General features: G+C 42.7%; 1 protein-coding gene across 1 annotated transcript; it reads right to left on the bottom strand.

The window, feature by feature from the left end:
• Window positions 1–10747: 10747 nt before the first annotated feature.
• LOC118641724 (ubiquitin-like) lies at window positions 10748–11283 on the bottom strand. Its single transcript, XM_036279220.1, has one exon. The coding sequence runs from the start codon at window positions 11266–11268 to the stop codon at window positions 10849–10851; it is 420 nt and encodes a 139-aa protein (XP_036135113.1). The 5' UTR covers window positions 11269–11283; the 3' UTR covers window positions 10748–10848.
• Between the last annotated feature and the right edge of the window lie 5893 nt (window positions 11284–17176).

Raw genomic sequence — 17176 nt, 5'->3', positions numbered from 1 at the left:
TGTGAGTGTAGCCTCTGCTCCTGATCGCAGAACGGTGCGCCACGGCCTGGTGTCTAGCTACTGGAGACTGCGGAAGCTGCTGGTTGTAGGAAGTGCCCAAGGCACCCAGGCCATCAGGACACACTGGGTCGTCTGAGTCCTGTGTTTGAGTCACTCTGATGTCCTTCCAGGATCAGGCCAGGTTTCTGGAAGCATCCTGAGAGGATTTTCAGGTAGGGAGAGAGATGATTTCTCAGACACATAGTAAGAGGTTTTTTAGTTTTAGTGTTTGAAGAATGTTGTCATGAAAGGAAAAGTGAATCAAGCACAGGTGCATCAATCAGGCACATACTTCCAGGTAGAGAACAGCTCACAAGTCAAGGAATAAATTCATGGTGAGGTTTAAACTGGCAGGTGCTCAATTACTGTCAAATATAAGTGATAAGAATGCTGATGATGGCAACAAAGATGATGGTATTTCTCATGTCGTGGCATTTGGTGTGGATTTAGGGGCTGATGATGGTCGTTGCTGGCCACTGGCTTGCATGCAAATACAAGGCTTCTGTGAGCCCGTCCTTACCGCCCCCATTGGTTTCTACTCATCCTATATGATTCTTTGCCAGAAATGAGCTGCTCCGTCAGAAAGTTCTCTGGCATTGTTAGAAGTTCATCTGTGACTGTGCAACTCTTTCTCAATGGAAGCATTTTTGACTAAAGGAATAAACAGTCCACGTGTTCAAAAGGAAGGTGTGTGTGTCCACTTCTCACCTGCTGCCATTAGGAATAGTTGCCAAATGTGATTTCCTTTAAGTTTTCTTTTTTGTTTAGGGTTTTTTTAAATCCTCATACGAGAATATTTTTCCTTTTTTTTTTTTTTGGAGAGTGGAAGGGAGTGAGGAGGAGACAGAGAAAGAGAAACATCAACTAGTTGCTTCCCATACAACCCCAACTGGGGCCAGGGATCAAACCTGTGCCCTTGACTGGGAATAAAATCCATAACCCTTCAGTCCACAGGCCAGCGGTCCAACCACTGAGCCAGACGGGCCAGGGTTTGTTTTTTTTTACATTTTTATTCTCACTCAAAAGAATGTAAGACAGAACGTGATGTGAGGTGAGATCTTTAACATTTTCCATGCCTTATCTTTATTTCCTTTCAAACAACTCCTCTCCAATGAGCATCATGGTAACAGCTGACATTCATTGAGTTCTTGTGACCACAAATAACTTATCCTCACAAAACCTTATGCTATTGATGCTGCTATCCCCATTTTTTAAATAACATTTTCAATTGATTTTTTAGAGAGAGAGGGAGGGAGAGAAAGAGAGAAACATCGATATGAGAGTGCAACATTGATCAGCTGCCTCCCACAGGCCCCCCACCAGAGCCTGTAACCCAGCCATGTGCCCTGAATGGGAAGCAAACCAGCAAACCATCAGTACACAGGATGACATCCAACCAACTGAGCCACACTGGCCAGGGCTGCTATCTCCAATTTGTAGATATGTAAACTGAGGCACTGATAAGTTTATTTATGTGCCCAAGGTCATACAGAAAATATATGGTATGAACAGATTTAGATTCAGGCATTCTGACTTTAAACCAAGCTTATAACTTGATGTTATGCAACCGCCCTTGTTGGAGATAACAATAACTGTTGTTTAGTCAACAAAGACTTATGGAGCTCTTACTACAAACTAAGTCCTGAGTTAGGAACTAAGGATACTGAAATGGGCACAGAAAATATGGTTACCATCATCACAGAACTTAGATTCTAGCAAAAGAGATCAACATTAACTAATAAGTATATAATTAAACAATATGAAACATAATGAGAACATATAACAGGGGACCTATTAGCTCTCTGAATAAGTGACATTTAAGGTGAGATCTAAAATAGTATGGAAGAGCAAAAGGAAGGGGAAAGGCTGAGAAGGAGAAAACAATTGTCAAAGATAAAGTCTGGTGATTTCCATCGTGCCATGAATATACAGTGACACCATGTAATGCATAATTACTTTTGTTAATACTTCCTTTAAAGGAGGAATAAAAATTAAAAGGGTAACTATTTTTCCTTGTATTGGAGTTGTGAGTTATGATTACTATAGTTCGGAATAATCCATAAGAATCACATATTGATAGGAGTCTCCGAAGAGGAAGAAAATGGGCAAGGATTAGAGAATATATTTGAAGAAATAGTGACAGAAAACTTTCCTAACTTGAAGAAAGAAGGCATTCAAGTTCAAGAAGCACAGAGAGCCCCAAGTAAGAAGAACTCAAACAAGCCCACACCAAGACACATAGTAATTAAAATGCAAAAAATTAAAGACAAAGAGAGAATCCTAAAGGCAGCAAAAGATAAGCAACAGGTTACCTACAAAGGAAACCCCATAAGGCTCTCAGCTGACTTCTCAACAGAAACACTATAGGCCAGAAGAGAGTGCCATGAAGTAATCAAGGTCATGAAAAACAAGGATCTGAACCCAAGACTACTCTATCCAGCAAGGTTATCACTCATAATAGAAGGTGAAATAAAGAGCCTTCCAAACAAACAAAGAAAAGGCTAAGGGAATATATTAACACCAAACCAGCACTGCAAGATATTCTAAAAGGATTGCTGTAATTAGTAGAAGAAATGGGAAGAAAAATATAACCACACTAAACAAAAATGGCAGTAAATAAGTACATATCAATTATCACCTTAAATGTGAATGGTTTGAATGCTCCGATAAAAAGACACAGAGTAGCTGACCGGATAAGAAAGCATGACTCACATATATGTTGTTTACAAGAGACCCCACCTCACAACAAAAGATTCACATAGGTTGAAAGTGAAGGGATGGAAAAAAATCTTTCAAGCAAACAGAAAGGAAAAAAATCTGGGGTAGCAATACTCATATCTGATATAGTAGATTTCAAAATGAAGACCATAACTAGAGACAAAGAAGGCCACTATATAATATTGAAAGGACTTATCCAACAGGAAGATATAACCTTGGTAAACATATATGCACCCAATATAGGAGCACCAACATATATTAAAAATCTTCTGGAGGACTTCAAGGGAGAAATCGACAGCAACACAATCATAGCAGGGGACTTCAACACCCCACTGACATCACTGGATAGGTCATCTAGACAAAAAAATTAACAAGAAAACACAGACTCTAAATGAAGCAGTAGATCAAATGGATTTAACAGCTATCTACAGCGAATTATACCCCAGTACTGCAGAATTCACATTATTCTCAAGTGTACATGGGATATTCTCAAAGATAGACCACATGTTAGGGCAGAAAGCAAGTCTCTACAAGTTCAAGAAGATTGAAATCATATCAAGCATCTTCGCAGATCACAATGGCATGAAACTAGAAATCAATTGCAACAAGAACATATAAAAACACTTGAAAACATGGAGGCTAAACAGCATGTTACTGAACAATGAATGGGTTACCATGGAGATCAAGGAAGAAATTAAAAACTTCCTGGAAACCAATGAAAATGAACACACAACAACACAAAATCTATGGGGTGCAGTGAAAGCAGTTCTGAGAGGGAAGTTCATAGCACTCCAGGGCTACCTCAAGAAGCAAGAAAAATTTCTAATAGACTATCTAACCTCACAACTTAAAGAACTAGAAAGCAAACAAAAAGAAAACCCCAGAGCAAGTAGAAGGAAGAAAATAGTAAAGATCAGAGCAGAAATAAATAACATAAAGACCAAAAAAAAAAAAAAAACAATTCAAAGGATCAATGAAACAAAGAGCTGGTTCTTTGAAAAGATAAACAAGATAGATGGACTTCTAGATAGACTCACCAAGAAACAAAGAGAGAGAACCCATATACACAAAATCAGAAATGAAAGAGGAGAAATAATAACTGACACCACAGAAATACAAAGGATCATTAACAAATATTATGAGCAATTATACGGCAACACATTCGACAATCTAAGTGAAATGGACAAATTTCTACAAGTGTACAAATTTCTCTAGAAATGGACAAATTCCTAAAAATGAACTGGGAAGAGATACAAAACTTGAACAGATCAATAACAACAAAAGAAAAAGAAGATGTAATCAAGACTCTCCCAGCAAACAAGAGCCCAGGCCCGGACAGCTTCATGGGGGAATTTTATCAAACATTCAAAGGAAAACTAATACCCATTCTCCTCAAACTACTTCAAAAAATTCAAGAAGAAGGAAGACTTCCAAACTTGTTTTATGATGCCAGCATAATTCTAATTCCAATACCAGAAAAAGACACTACAAAGAAAGAAAACTACAGGCCAATATCCCTGATGAACACAGATGCCAAAATTCTGAACAAAATACTAGCAAATCGGATCCAGCAATACATCGCAATACATCAAAAAAATTATTCACCATGACCAAGTGGGATTCATCCCAGGGATGCAAGGCTGGTACAATATTCACAAATCAATAAATGTGATACACCAGATAAACAAAATGAAAGATAAAAATCATATGATCATATCAATAGATGCTGAAAAAGCATTCGGCAAAATCCAGCAACCATTTCTGATAAAAACGCTCAGCAATCTGGGAATAAAGAGATCATATCTCAACATAATAAAGGTCATATATGAAAGACCTACAGCCAACATCATACTCAATGGGCAAAAACTAAAAGCATTTCCCTTAAGAACAGGAACAAGACAAGAATGCCCACTTTCACCACTCTTATTTAACATAGTACTGGAAGTCTTAGCCACAGCAATCAGACAGGAAGAAAAAATAAAAGGGATCCAAACTGGAAAGAAGGAAGTGAAACTGTCATTATTCGCAGATGACAAGATACTATACGTAGAAAACCCCAAAGACTCCATCAAAAATTTACTAGACAATAAATGAATTTGGCAAAGTAGCAGGCTACAAAATTAATGTCAAGAAATTGACGGCATTCTTATACACCAATGATGAACTCACAGAAAACAGAAACTAAAAAAACAATCCCACTTACAATCACAGCAAAAAAAATTAAGATACTTAGGAATAAACTTAACCAAAGCAATAAAGGACCTATTTGCAGAAAACTACAGGTCATTGAAAAAAAGAAATAGAGGAAGATATAAAAAAGTGAAGCACATACCTTGTTCATAAATTGGAAGAATTGACATCATTAAAATGTCCATAATACCCAAGCGATCTATAAATTCAATGCAATCCCCATCAAAATACCAACAACATACTTCACAGAACTAGAATGAATACTTCAAAAGTTCATATGGAACCAAAAAAGACCCTGAATAGCCACAGCAATCTTGAAAAAGATGAACAAAGTTGGAGGAATCACATTACCAGATTTCAGGTTATACTACAAAGCCACTGTAATCAAAACAGCCTGGTACTGGCACAAGAACAGGCACATAGATCAATGGAACAGAGAACCCAGAAATGGACCCAAGGCAATATGCTCAATTAATATTTGACAAAGGTGGCAAGAGCATACAGTGGAGTAAAGACAGCCTCTTTAATAAATGGTGTTGGGAAAATTGAACAGCTACATGCAAAAAAATAAAACTAGACCATCAACTTACACCATACCCAAGAATAAACTCAAAATGAATAAAAAACTTAAATGTGACTCATAAATCCATAAAAGTCCTAGAAGAAATGTAGGGAACAAAATTTCGAACATCGTATGCAGCACAATTTTCACTAATACATCACCTAAGGCAACAGAAACAAAGGAGAAAATGAACACATGGGAGTACATCAAACTCAGAATCTTCTGCACAGCAAAAGAAACAATCATCAAAATGGAAAGGCAACCCCCTTCATGGGAGAGCATAATTGCCAATGATACATCAGATATAGAGTGCTCATATAGCTCAACAAAAGGAAGACAAAGAACCCAATTACAAAATGGGCAGAGGAACTAAATAGACACCTCTCCAAACAGGACATACAAATGGCTAAGAGACATATGAAGAAGTGCTCACCATCACTAATCATCAGTGAGATGCAAATTAAAACAACAATGATGTGTCACCTCATACCTGTCAGAATGGCCGCCATCAACAAATCATCAAACAACAAGTGTTGGCGAGGGTGTGGAGAAAAGGGGACTCTATCTAGTACACTACTGGTGGGAATGCAGACTGGTGCAGCCACTGTGGAAAACAATATGGTGTTACTTCAAAAAATTAAAAATTGAACTTCCATTTGACCCAGTGATCCCATTTCTAGGAATGTATCCTAAAAAGCCTGAAATACCAATCAGAAAGAATATATGTACTCCCATGTTCATAGCAGCACTATTTACAATAGCTAAGATCTGGAAACAGCCCAAGTGTCCATCAGTAGACGAATGGATAAAAAAGCTGTGGTACGTATACACAATGGAGTACTATGCAGCTGTAGGAAAGAAAGATCTCTTATCCTTTGAGATGACATGAAGGGACTTGAAGAGTATTATCCTAAGTGAAACAAGCCAAGCAGACAAATATCACATGATCTCACTTATTTGTGGAATATAATGAACATAACAGTCTGAGGAATGGAGTAGTCCCAGAGATGTGGAAGTGGGGTACAGACTGACAATCCCCTGAAGAGGGGGTTGTGGGGGAGAGATAAACCACAGAACTTATATGCATGTGTGCATGAACAGTGGACATGGACAACAAAGCTGGGGACAGGGCAGGGGTATCATTGGGGGGAAAAGGAGAAACATTTGTAAGAAAAATCAATTAATTAATTAATTTAAAAAAGAAATAAAAGAAAAAAAAGAATCACATATTGAATGAATTGTAATGCCAATTAATTAAATTTTCATGGAATATATAGATCAATGGTATGGAATATTGGCAGCAGGTAATGTGGTTCTTCTTTGCTGACATGCTCTGAATTAAACAGGAGAAGCCATAGACATCTGCACCCGACCCAGTAAGCAAGTCTTGATTACATCAATTAGTTCTTAAGATGAATTGGTCACTGAAAAATTAGGGGGCTCTTTGGCTTTATAATTCAATAAAGACATTAACAATGAAGTAGTGACTGTTTCTAGTTCTTCAGTGTTACTAGATACCGGGTGTTCTCCTAAGCAATTTACATGTATTAATTCTGTCATCATCCCTATAGCAGGTACTTGTTCTAATTTTATGACAAATAAGCTTGCCCTGGCTCATGTGGCCAGCGAGTGGTAGAGACGGGTATCAGGTCCATGTCTGTCCGACACCAAAGTCCATGTTTAATTTATTTTTTTTTAAATCTTCACCTGAGGATATTTTTCCATTGTTTTTATTTTTTATTTTATCCTCACCCGAGGACATTTTTCTTTTTTTGTTCAGATAGAGCGGGAGGGAGAGAGAGAAAGAGAGAGAGAAACATCGATGTGAAGGGACACATCGAGTGGCTGCCACCCGCACGACCAACCAGGGCCGGGGACAAACTGCAACCGAGGTACGTGCCCTTAGCGGGAACCGAACCCAGGTCTCTCGGGACCGCAGGCAGATGCTCCAACCGCTGAGCCAAACCAGCCAGGGCTCCATTGTTTTTAGATAGAGTGAAAGGGAGAAAAGGAGAGAGAGAGAAACATCGATGTGAGAGAGACACATCTATAGGTTGCCTCCCACACGACTCTCACCGGGGCCCGGGATCAAACCTGCAACCCAGGTACATGCCCTTGACAGGGAATCAAACCCGCAACCCTTTGGTCCACAGGCCGATGCTTACCCACTGAGCCAAACCTGCCAAGTCAAAGCCCATGTTTTAAAAACCATTATACACTCGTATCTTCTAAGGTGAGCATATTGAACTTTTTCACTTGTTCTGGGCTTCCTAGTCTCTGCAGCTTCTCTTCTCCAAGCTGCGTTTGACAGAAAAGTGGAAATACAGTGAGCTGTAAAAGTAAGCGAGCCAGTCACGCCTATGCCTTTTCATTCTTCAGCACTTGAACCTTAAAAAATAGCCAGACAGGCTCTAACGGGGGGGAGGACTGGGGCAGCGTGTAGGAGAGGATCTGAGGGTTTGAGGACGCGAAGTGGAAAGCCTGCCACAGTGTTTCAACAGGGCATGCCTGCTAATCGGTGGCATGTCAGAGCCTGAACACCAGCGTGTGATGTGCCTATCACTTTCCTGAAAGGAATCCCACACGCCCATCCCTGTGGCTACAAGCTCCCTTGCAGCCAGCTGAGCTGGGTGCCAACTCACAGACACCAAGGCAATTTCTCCTGAGAGGAGAGGGTGACAGAAGGACAGTGACATGATCAGACACTGGCCGTCTGCGCAAGATCTGAGATTGTCACGGAGCTATGAATGGAATCCGCAGAATGTGGGCCTCCTTCACATTCGTTTCTTGTAACGCTTGATGACATTTGTCACAGAGCAGAGGTCCTCAATAAATGTTGATGATTGTGATAAAGATTTAAATAACAGTGTGCTGAACGTGTGTCTCTCTTGCTATCAAAACAGATATAATATAAATAATGTATTGGATAGGATTTTGGCTTTAGCAGTTTATAGTCTCAAAGAAATGGCTCATAATGGAGGAATATTAGAGACCACAGACACTCTAACTTCTTCATTTACAGAAGATAAAACAGGTTCTAAAAAAATACAATGACTTCCCCAAGGGCATATGTACTTACTTAATATGAATGCTATATAAATATAAATTTAAAAAGTATATTGGGAAGGTTTAGTACTTGTTTTTAGAAAGATCTTTTTTTTTTTTTTTTTGTAGATGGGATCAAATATCTGAATTAAGGTACATCAACGCAGATTTTCTTTTTTTTTTTAATCCTCATCCGAGGACATTTTTCCATTTTTTATACAGACAGAGTGGGAGGGAGAGAGAGGAAGAGAGAGAGAGGGAAACATCGATGTGAAAGGGACACATCGAGTGGCTGCCACCCGCACGACCAACCAGGGCCGGGGACAAACTGCAACCGAGGTACATGCCCTTAGCGGGAACCGAACCCGGGCCTCTCCGGACCGCAGGCGGACGCTCTAACCACTGAGCCAAACCGGCCAGGGCTACGCAGATTTTCTATTCCAGTTATGGTCATTACAGAAAGTGTATAATCTGGGCCCCATGGACGTTTCCTATAGGGTAGCCATTAGCACTGTGCCTGGAACAGATAAGCACTAACCCATATTAATTATCAGTCTCATTAGTATTTCTAAGAGTGGCTTGTGACTGTCGTTAACATTAATACCTCCAAACATCGTTGATGTACTACCCTTATTTGTAAACCATTTTTAAACATGCTTCCCCCAAATTTATGTTTATGTTCATATTCATATATTATACACATGGATTACTCAATGTATTATTTATATTATAAAAATACATGACATAGAATAAAAATGGTGAAATAAAAATTAAATATATTTGTATACATGGGGTTCATTTGACCAGTCTGTTACTTTTTGTATGTTTAAATTTTTTTATAATAAAAAAGGAAAGGGAAAGAAAATATTAAAAAATAAGCATTTTGTGTCTCTTCTCCTCATGGATTGTCTTATAGCACATGCCTACTTTTCTAACTTGAAAGTAGAGAGCTCAGATAATCACTGAAAACTTCTCTGACTTCCTGAGGAGGGCACTTTTTTTTTTTTTATCCTCACCCAAGGATATTTTTTCATTTCTTGTTCAGATAGAGTGGGAAGGAGAGAGAGAAAGAGAGAGAGAGAGAGAAACATCGACATGAAAGGTACACATTGAGTGGCTGCCACTGCACGACCCAACCAGGGCCGGGGACAAACTGCAACCGAGGTATGTGCCCTTAGCGGAAACCGAACCCGGGTCTCTCTGGACCGCAGGCCAATGCTCTAACCGCTGAGCCAAACCGGCCAGAGCAGGAGGGCACTTTTATGAGACAGACCTCCAAGGCTGCCTGTTCTTCACTTCCCAAGGGAGTGCAGAGTGGCCACAGACAAACTTCAGATGAGCACATGTCCAGTGCTTCTGAGAGTGGAGTTTGCAAGAGGAGAGGAAAGTCATGCTACTTGGTGTGTCCATGGCATGGGGACCTGGTTGGAGACATGCTTTGAGCTCTTCCATCACTTCAGTCCCCTTTTTCTGACTCATATCAAACAAATCACCAAGTTCAGTTGAGTTTTTGTAATGTCAGCCACATATTATGGGGGCATAAGTGAGTGCTAAATGCTGCTGCAAAAAGGCTATTGTGGCGTTCAGTTCATTTCCATCTCATCCTCTGATAGGAAGAGGATTTAAAAATAACATCAACAAACAAAACCCCTCCTGCCAATGAGCAGACAGAGTCACAAGACTCCTTCATAAAGTACCTGGCAGCCACAACAAACGATGTAGCTTGTGGAAGGAACACAGACCTACTATTGAACAACTACAATATCACACACTCACAGTCAGAGTTTGCAGACTACCTGGGGAGAAGGAATTCAACTGATGAACATTTAAATGCATTTTTAAAGAGCAAAATAATTCTTAGAAATAAGGCTCCTGAAACAAGAGCAGATTCTCTACTCAGATCTGACCGGAGTCAAGGGGACTCAGAACAGAGGCTGGATATGGCTAGGTGATGTTCCCCAAATCCCGTGGGCTGCGGATGATTGCCTTCTCTTAGGTTAGAAGGAACCGGTACCTAACATCAGCAACAGTGTATATATTTTAGAGGTCATTGTTCCTGGGAATGGATCAAGAGCTATCTGACTTTTTAAAACAAAGTATGATGCAGCTATTTGCATCATACCCTTCAGTCTTCTTTGTAAAAGTCTAAGTTAAAGTTCCCATTGGGTTTTCTTTTCTTTTTTTTTTTTAGCTCATGTCTTTTATTAACCCATGTATAAATTACTTGTCTTCTGGTTTGTTGAAGCAATAGGTCAGACAACATTTGCCACAATAATGTCTGTCAAAGTGGCTGGTCATAAAACTCCAGCACCGCCTTCATCTGAAGGGCACTCCCGACGAAGGCGACTGATTTTGCCATTCTCATCCACTTTGTAGTATTTCAGGACAGCCAGCTTAACCTTCTTTCTCTTATGCTTACTATTCTTGGGAGTGGCATAAGACTTCTTCTTCCTTTTCTTAGCACCACCATGAAGTCTCAACACAAGATGAAGAGTGGACTCCTTTTGAATGTTGTAGTCAGACAAAGTGCGTCCATCTTCCAGTTGCTTGCCAGCAAAGATCAGTCTTTGCTGGTCAGGAGGAATTCCTTCCTTATCCCAGATCTTGGCCTTTACATTTTCTATTGTATCCGAGGGTTCAACCTCGAGAGTGATGGTCTTCCCTGTGAGGGTTTTCACGAAAGTCTGCATCTTGGCAGCGACGCCACCACACATGGCGGATCGGAAAGGAAGAGCCGGGTTTTATTTTCTATGGATAGATTTGGCGAACTCTACCTGGCTCCTAGGATCAAGAGTCTAGTGGCCGGAGTGGGAAGAACATTGCAACATGACGAGCACAGTGCCTGGCATGCAGTGGGCGTTTAGTTATACATGTTGAACTTTTGAGATGATCCCAACAGTCTTGGCAACTTCTCCTCTGCTGTCCAAAGTGCTCTTCCACTCCCGGCATGTGAGTCTCCTTTGCAGCCCCTTAAGTTCTTATCTCTCTCTCTCTTTTCCCCAAACGCAACCTACCTATAAATCCACCGCCTCCTGAGATCTGCACTGATGGCTGCCATATTTTAAATCCCCTTTTCTTTTAGGGACAGTGGACGGACACCACCACAACACCCTTACTCATGTTTCCTTACAGTTGTCCTCTCACTGTTGTAACTGTAGTTACATGGCGCCAGCTGGACCCTGTGGGGTGCACACCCGCCTGGGCGTCAGGAGACCTGGGTTTTGCTCTTAGCTCTTCCTCCAATTAGCTATTCAATGGGAGTAAATCGTGTTCCCTCCCATGTAATTCTTTCTTCCTTTGTTAATAGCAAAATTTTACAGACTTTCCCAACTACATTGTGAGGTTTCCCAGGGCAGCAGCCTTGTCTTTTATTAATTTTTGAGATAGCGACTATGCATCTGGCAAGTGCTCCTTATGTATTTGTGTAATTTTGGTTGTGATCAATGAAAAATGACCTTCCGGTTCTCACTTTCCAGGCTTCGTGCAGTCAGCGCTACAATGCTGCTTGGAGAAAGGCGCTGTGAGCCCGTGTGAGGGGGACGCAGGACACTGTGGCCACTGCCGGGCAGCCAGGTTCTAGTCCTGGGCCGCCAGGTCCCTCCTTTTCTAGGTATTTTTATTTACCGTTCTGGCCTCAGCCTCTTTGTTTGTAAAGCTGGCTGGTGGAAGGCAATAGCGACTCTCATTGCAGCCTCTCCAAACAGCACGATCCGGCAAACTCGTTCTCCCAGATCCTGTCCAGCCTACCCGTATCTCTGAAATCAGGAGCTCACAGCCCTGTAGGACAAATGTCTACGTGGAGGCTGTGGGACGTGCCGAGAGACACCAGCACTGCTCAGCCCACCGCCCCTGGGGAAGCTGGGACGTGACCGGACAGCCAAGGAAGCCAGCGGAAGGGAGCAGGAGCCTGGGGGCAGGACGGGCACAAGATCCAGCTGCTCGTTTGGCCTCCAGCAGGCGGCCTGAAACACGCTGTGCCAGCAGCTACGGGACGGTGGCGAGAAACCTGAGAGCAGGGAACTTAACTACCACTAAACTTCCAGACACCTCAACCCGCCTCGTGTGTTCTTCAGCCCTGATTACATGCTTCACACTGGCCCTCGGTGCTGAGCTCCACTGTGCCCGACCCGAAGGGACCCAGGCAAACCGGACTGTGTTCCACCAAGAACCCTATACCTACTTATGAACCGAACCAATTTAGGATGAAAACGTAGAACTTGAATATTAAATTTAAAACATAACTAAGAAAACAGAATGTGAAATGTAGCCTGTACTGGGTACTTTCTGTATTTTGTACAAAGTGTAGCCATTGCTTAATAAAGCCCCGATCCTTTGTTAATTCATCTATCAACACAAACATCTGCACATTCACCAGCAGCCTCTCTGAGGCACCAGGGGGTAGAGGGGAAGGCGGGGCTCTGAGGCACAAGGGGCCGAGGGGAAGGCAGGGCGGCCGCGGTCCATGAGAACACAGAGCAATTGTGATACAATGTGATGAGAAACAGGCTGGTCTCCAGCTCATGCCTTCTATGTTTCTTTCACACACCTGTCCCAGTCCATAGTTAATTTATATATGTAGCTACTCTGCTCTGTCTCTGCAATAAAATAGAAACTCTAGGCCCTGGCCATGTAGCTCAGTTGGTTAGATCATCGCCCCAATATGCCGAGGTTGTGGGTTCATCTCCAGTCAGGGCACATACAGGAATCAACCAACGAACGTATAACTAAGTGGAACAACAAATCAATGTCTCTCTCTCTCTCCCTCCCTCCTTCTCTCTCTAAAATCAATAAATTAAAAAAATATATATATATAAACTCTCTGTAGAGAGGGATCTTTTCTAACGTTTCTACACTTGAATACCTCACACCCAGCCCAGTGTCTGGCAGTAGTAAGTGCTCAGTAGTATTTGTTAAATGACTGAATTAACTTGTTTGCTGTGGAATTTAATGTACAGCCCTACCTAAAACCTTCTGAAAGCTGGAATCGCTATGAACCATTAGCTGAAATTTAAAATTATAGGAGGTATATGTCTATATTATATTATAATGATAGAGGGCATACATTCAGATAATATTATATATACCTTTTGATAACGAATGTTTACTTTCTTTTTCTTGAAGGGAATGTTCAAAACACAAGCTCAGAGTAGAGACACCTAGGAGAGAAGGGCAGACCATGACACTGACTTGGGAGATTTTGCTATAAGCCGGACACCTGTTGCCCTGACCAGCTGTCCGACTAAACACATTGCAGGGCCGTGGGTTATATGTTCTGACAGAGGAAGGAAGTCTTTATAACTCTTTGCCTTCCCTTATGGAAAGCCTTAACCGGCGCACTGTTCATTCCCAGCAGGCCTCCACATTTTTCTAGAAGCCCCTCGGCCTTCTTCGGCCCCGCCCACGGAGGTTTGGCATACGGGAGTTTAACCATGCTCACGCTCTCCTGTGGGAGGGACACTGAGCAGCGGGGACTATGCACAGAGCCCCTCTGTCAACAGGTGCAACCAGCCTAGACAGTCTCATGGCCAGGACATGGCAGGGTGAGGACAAGTCACGCTGCCAACACACAGGCTTGAGCAAAGGTGTCACTTAGTAGCTGAGTGCTTGTCACTTGTGTAGAGCAAGAGAGAACAGATCTCTCCTCTCCTCCAAGCAGTCAGCTTGTGACCAAGGCAGCGTCACTGCCCCCTAGGCACACAACTCCCTGCTGAGGCCGGACCCCCGAGGGGAAATGCATCCTCTCCCCTGAAACGTGTCCCCAAGCAGACAGAGGCCTGAAGTCTGGTGACTCAGGGAGTGGGAAGATCATGCTCACGACTTACACCTGACGTTCCCACTTGATTCTGGCACAGATGGAAGAGAGCCAGGCAGGGAGGGGGAGGCAAAGGAAGTCATGATCTGAATCCGAATGCAGAGACGCAGTGGCGGTTCGTGGACAGCCTGAGGCTCTGCTGTCCTTGAGGGCGACTTCCTGTCGCTCTCGAGCCTGTGCAGTGTGAACAGGCTCTACGAGAATATACATGACTTTGATCTGGGAAGACTGAATTTTAAACCCTTTTACACCTGGAACAAAAAGCTAAAATATACGTCATTAGGGCACACAAAGTTCCGGATTCGAGAAGAGTTTTCTTTGTCGAAGATAAAAATTGTCAACAGATTGGAAATCTGTGTCTAGTGATAGAAATAAGATAGTGACCTCACAGACATCTTAGAAATCCAAGAATCCAAATATCAAATTTAATTCCTTTACAGTTTCTCATGCTTTTCTTTGCTCCCGATTCCTCACAGTTGAGACTTAAATATTTGTTGACAAAACATGAACACTCTGTTAATCCACATGGGCTGGCTGTAAAACTGAAGGCCAGATGTCAAAGAAGCTGGAATAGCACTACCCTAAAATGCCCTGTAATAGTGCCCCTGAAACTCTAAGTTACGATGTGTGTTTAATGCACTGTAATTAGTATAAGCATTATTCTATTCAAACAGTTTTCAAATGTCCCATGGCTTCCAACGCTATTACCACTTCAGCAATATTACGAATGAGAATTCTGGAGAGCCTTTTTATTAGAAACACATAGCAATGCTGCTTAAGAGTTACCAATACTCTATATAGGCAGCGGGGGGAGGGGGGGAAAGAAAGAGAGAGAGAGAGAGAGAGAGATCTATGGGGACCCAAACCAGAGTGATAATGTGTGGTCGAGAGCAGAGGCAAGGGCTTCATTGACGAGACCACCAGCACTAGGCATTCAGGATGTGGGTTTTAGCATCCACGTGGAAGAATGAGAAACAAAGGCTTTGTCCCACCCACATGAAGTGTGGAGAAGGCACCGCGACTCCACAAACCCCAAGTTTACGAAGGGCTATGGCCACAGTGGGTAGGGTGGGCTAGAAGCCCTGTTCCTGAAAAAGGAAGCTGGCAAGAAAGCCTGTCTGTTGAAGGTACTGGCTTGGGAAAAAAGAACTCCTCTGGAAAGTAGTAACCGGAAGCCTGCCCATACACAGATTAAGAATTTGAACTGATATCATCTGCATGGTCCAGGGAAGTTCAATTCAATAAATTAAAATAAAATACTTCTGGATCAGGGATAGTCCAGGGTGTTTGGAGAAAATAACACAAATCCTCTCTGGAGGAATGCACCTCAGCTTAGGCCTTTCTGAATTTGTACAGATGAAAACAGCCAAATATGAGCTCTTTGTCACATTAAAAAAAAATAAAGTGATCACACCAAGATGATGGAGCAGGAGACCCAGCCTTCACCTAACCCAGGCAACGGTTAGACAACTATCCACAAATGAAAATAGTTCTGGGAGAGCTCGGGGGTCCACTTAGGAAGCTTCCACAATACAGCGGAGCAAAAAGCCTGAGAAGAACCCCACAAAAAGGGTAGGAAGAAGAGTGTCATTTTCCCTGCATCATTCCGTTCCCCAGACTGGCTCTGCCCTGTGCCAAGAGGGAACTCCCAGCCCAAGAGACACCGCCTGAAGAACCCACCTGCTTCACCCCACCCACAGACTGGCAGAGCTTAGCTATGTATGATGGCTGAGAACAAGGAGCAAGGGCAGGGGATACCAGCACCAGTCACGAACGTAAGTGACAGCCATTTTCTGCGGCCTGCTTGGCAGAGGGCCCTGCGGCTGGCTCTCGCAGCTGCACACCTGCGCAGCACTGGCCCTGTCCTGCCATCGGCCTCCAGCGCTGTACACATGCGCGTGGTGGGCCCTGCAGCTGCAAACATGCACGCCCACAGCCGAGGTCCTGAGAGCTGCGGGCCTGGATCCAGCTTGAGTCCTGTCATGGTCCTGCACTGCCATGCAGGCTGGCAGCAAGCCCTGCAGCTCTGCATCTGCATGCCACCAGCCCCAACTCCGTTGCCAGCCTCGCTGCTGTGCACACAGTGGTGGCCGGCTCCTGCTGTCGTGCATGCGTATATAGACAGCCCTGCTCCTGCTCACGACCTTGCAGCCATTGTGGATGCCCCCACCCACAGCTCTCACCAAGGGTCACACAGTTGTTGAAGTCATGACCCCAGTTGCTTAAGTTGACACACCATAACCCCAGAACCAAGGTCTCCACATGCCCTCCATGTGGTGCCCACACCTTGAGACGCAGAGTCACAGCATACACCAGGGTGCCTTCACCCACAGTTCAAAGTCTTTCCTTAGTAAAGTCAGTCCAGAAAGTCTGGAAGAGATGACTGCTTCTTCACGTGCCCAGATGCCTATGCAAGGTGACAGGAGTCTTGAAGAATCAGGGGAACGTGACACCACCAAGGAACAGTCGACTGTAAGTAATGGGCCTAAAGAAACAGATCCATGAATTGCTGACAAAGAATTAAAAATAAGTGTCCTAAAAATGTTCAGAGAGAACTACAAGAAAACACACATAAATAATTTAATGAAATTAGGAAAAACAATACATGAACAAAATGTGAAGTTCAACAAAGAAATAGAAACATAAAAAGAATAAAACAAATTTTGGAGCTGAAGAATACAATGACTAAATAAGAAAAATCAACAGAGAGTTTCTTTCTTTCTTTTTTTTGGTTAATCCTCACCCTAGAATATTTTTCCATTGGATTTTAGATAGAGTGGAAGAAGGGAGGGAGGGGGAGAGAGAGAGAG

The sequence above is a fragment of the Molossus molossus genome, unplaced genomic scaffold (assembly GCF_014108415.1).
Source record: "Molossus molossus isolate mMolMol1 unplaced genomic scaffold, mMolMol1.p scaffold_m16_p_3, whole genome shotgun sequence".
Classification (NCBI taxonomy): domain Eukaryota; kingdom Metazoa; phylum Chordata; class Mammalia; order Chiroptera; family Molossidae; genus Molossus; species Molossus molossus.
This window is presented reverse-complemented; position numbering and strand designations above follow the sequence as displayed.

Excerpts from the sequence above, each read along its gene's own strand:
- LOC118641724 (XM_036279220.1), bottom strand. The coding sequence starts at position 11,268 with ATGTGTGGTGGCGTCGCTGCCAAGATGCAGACTTTCGTGAAAACCCTC.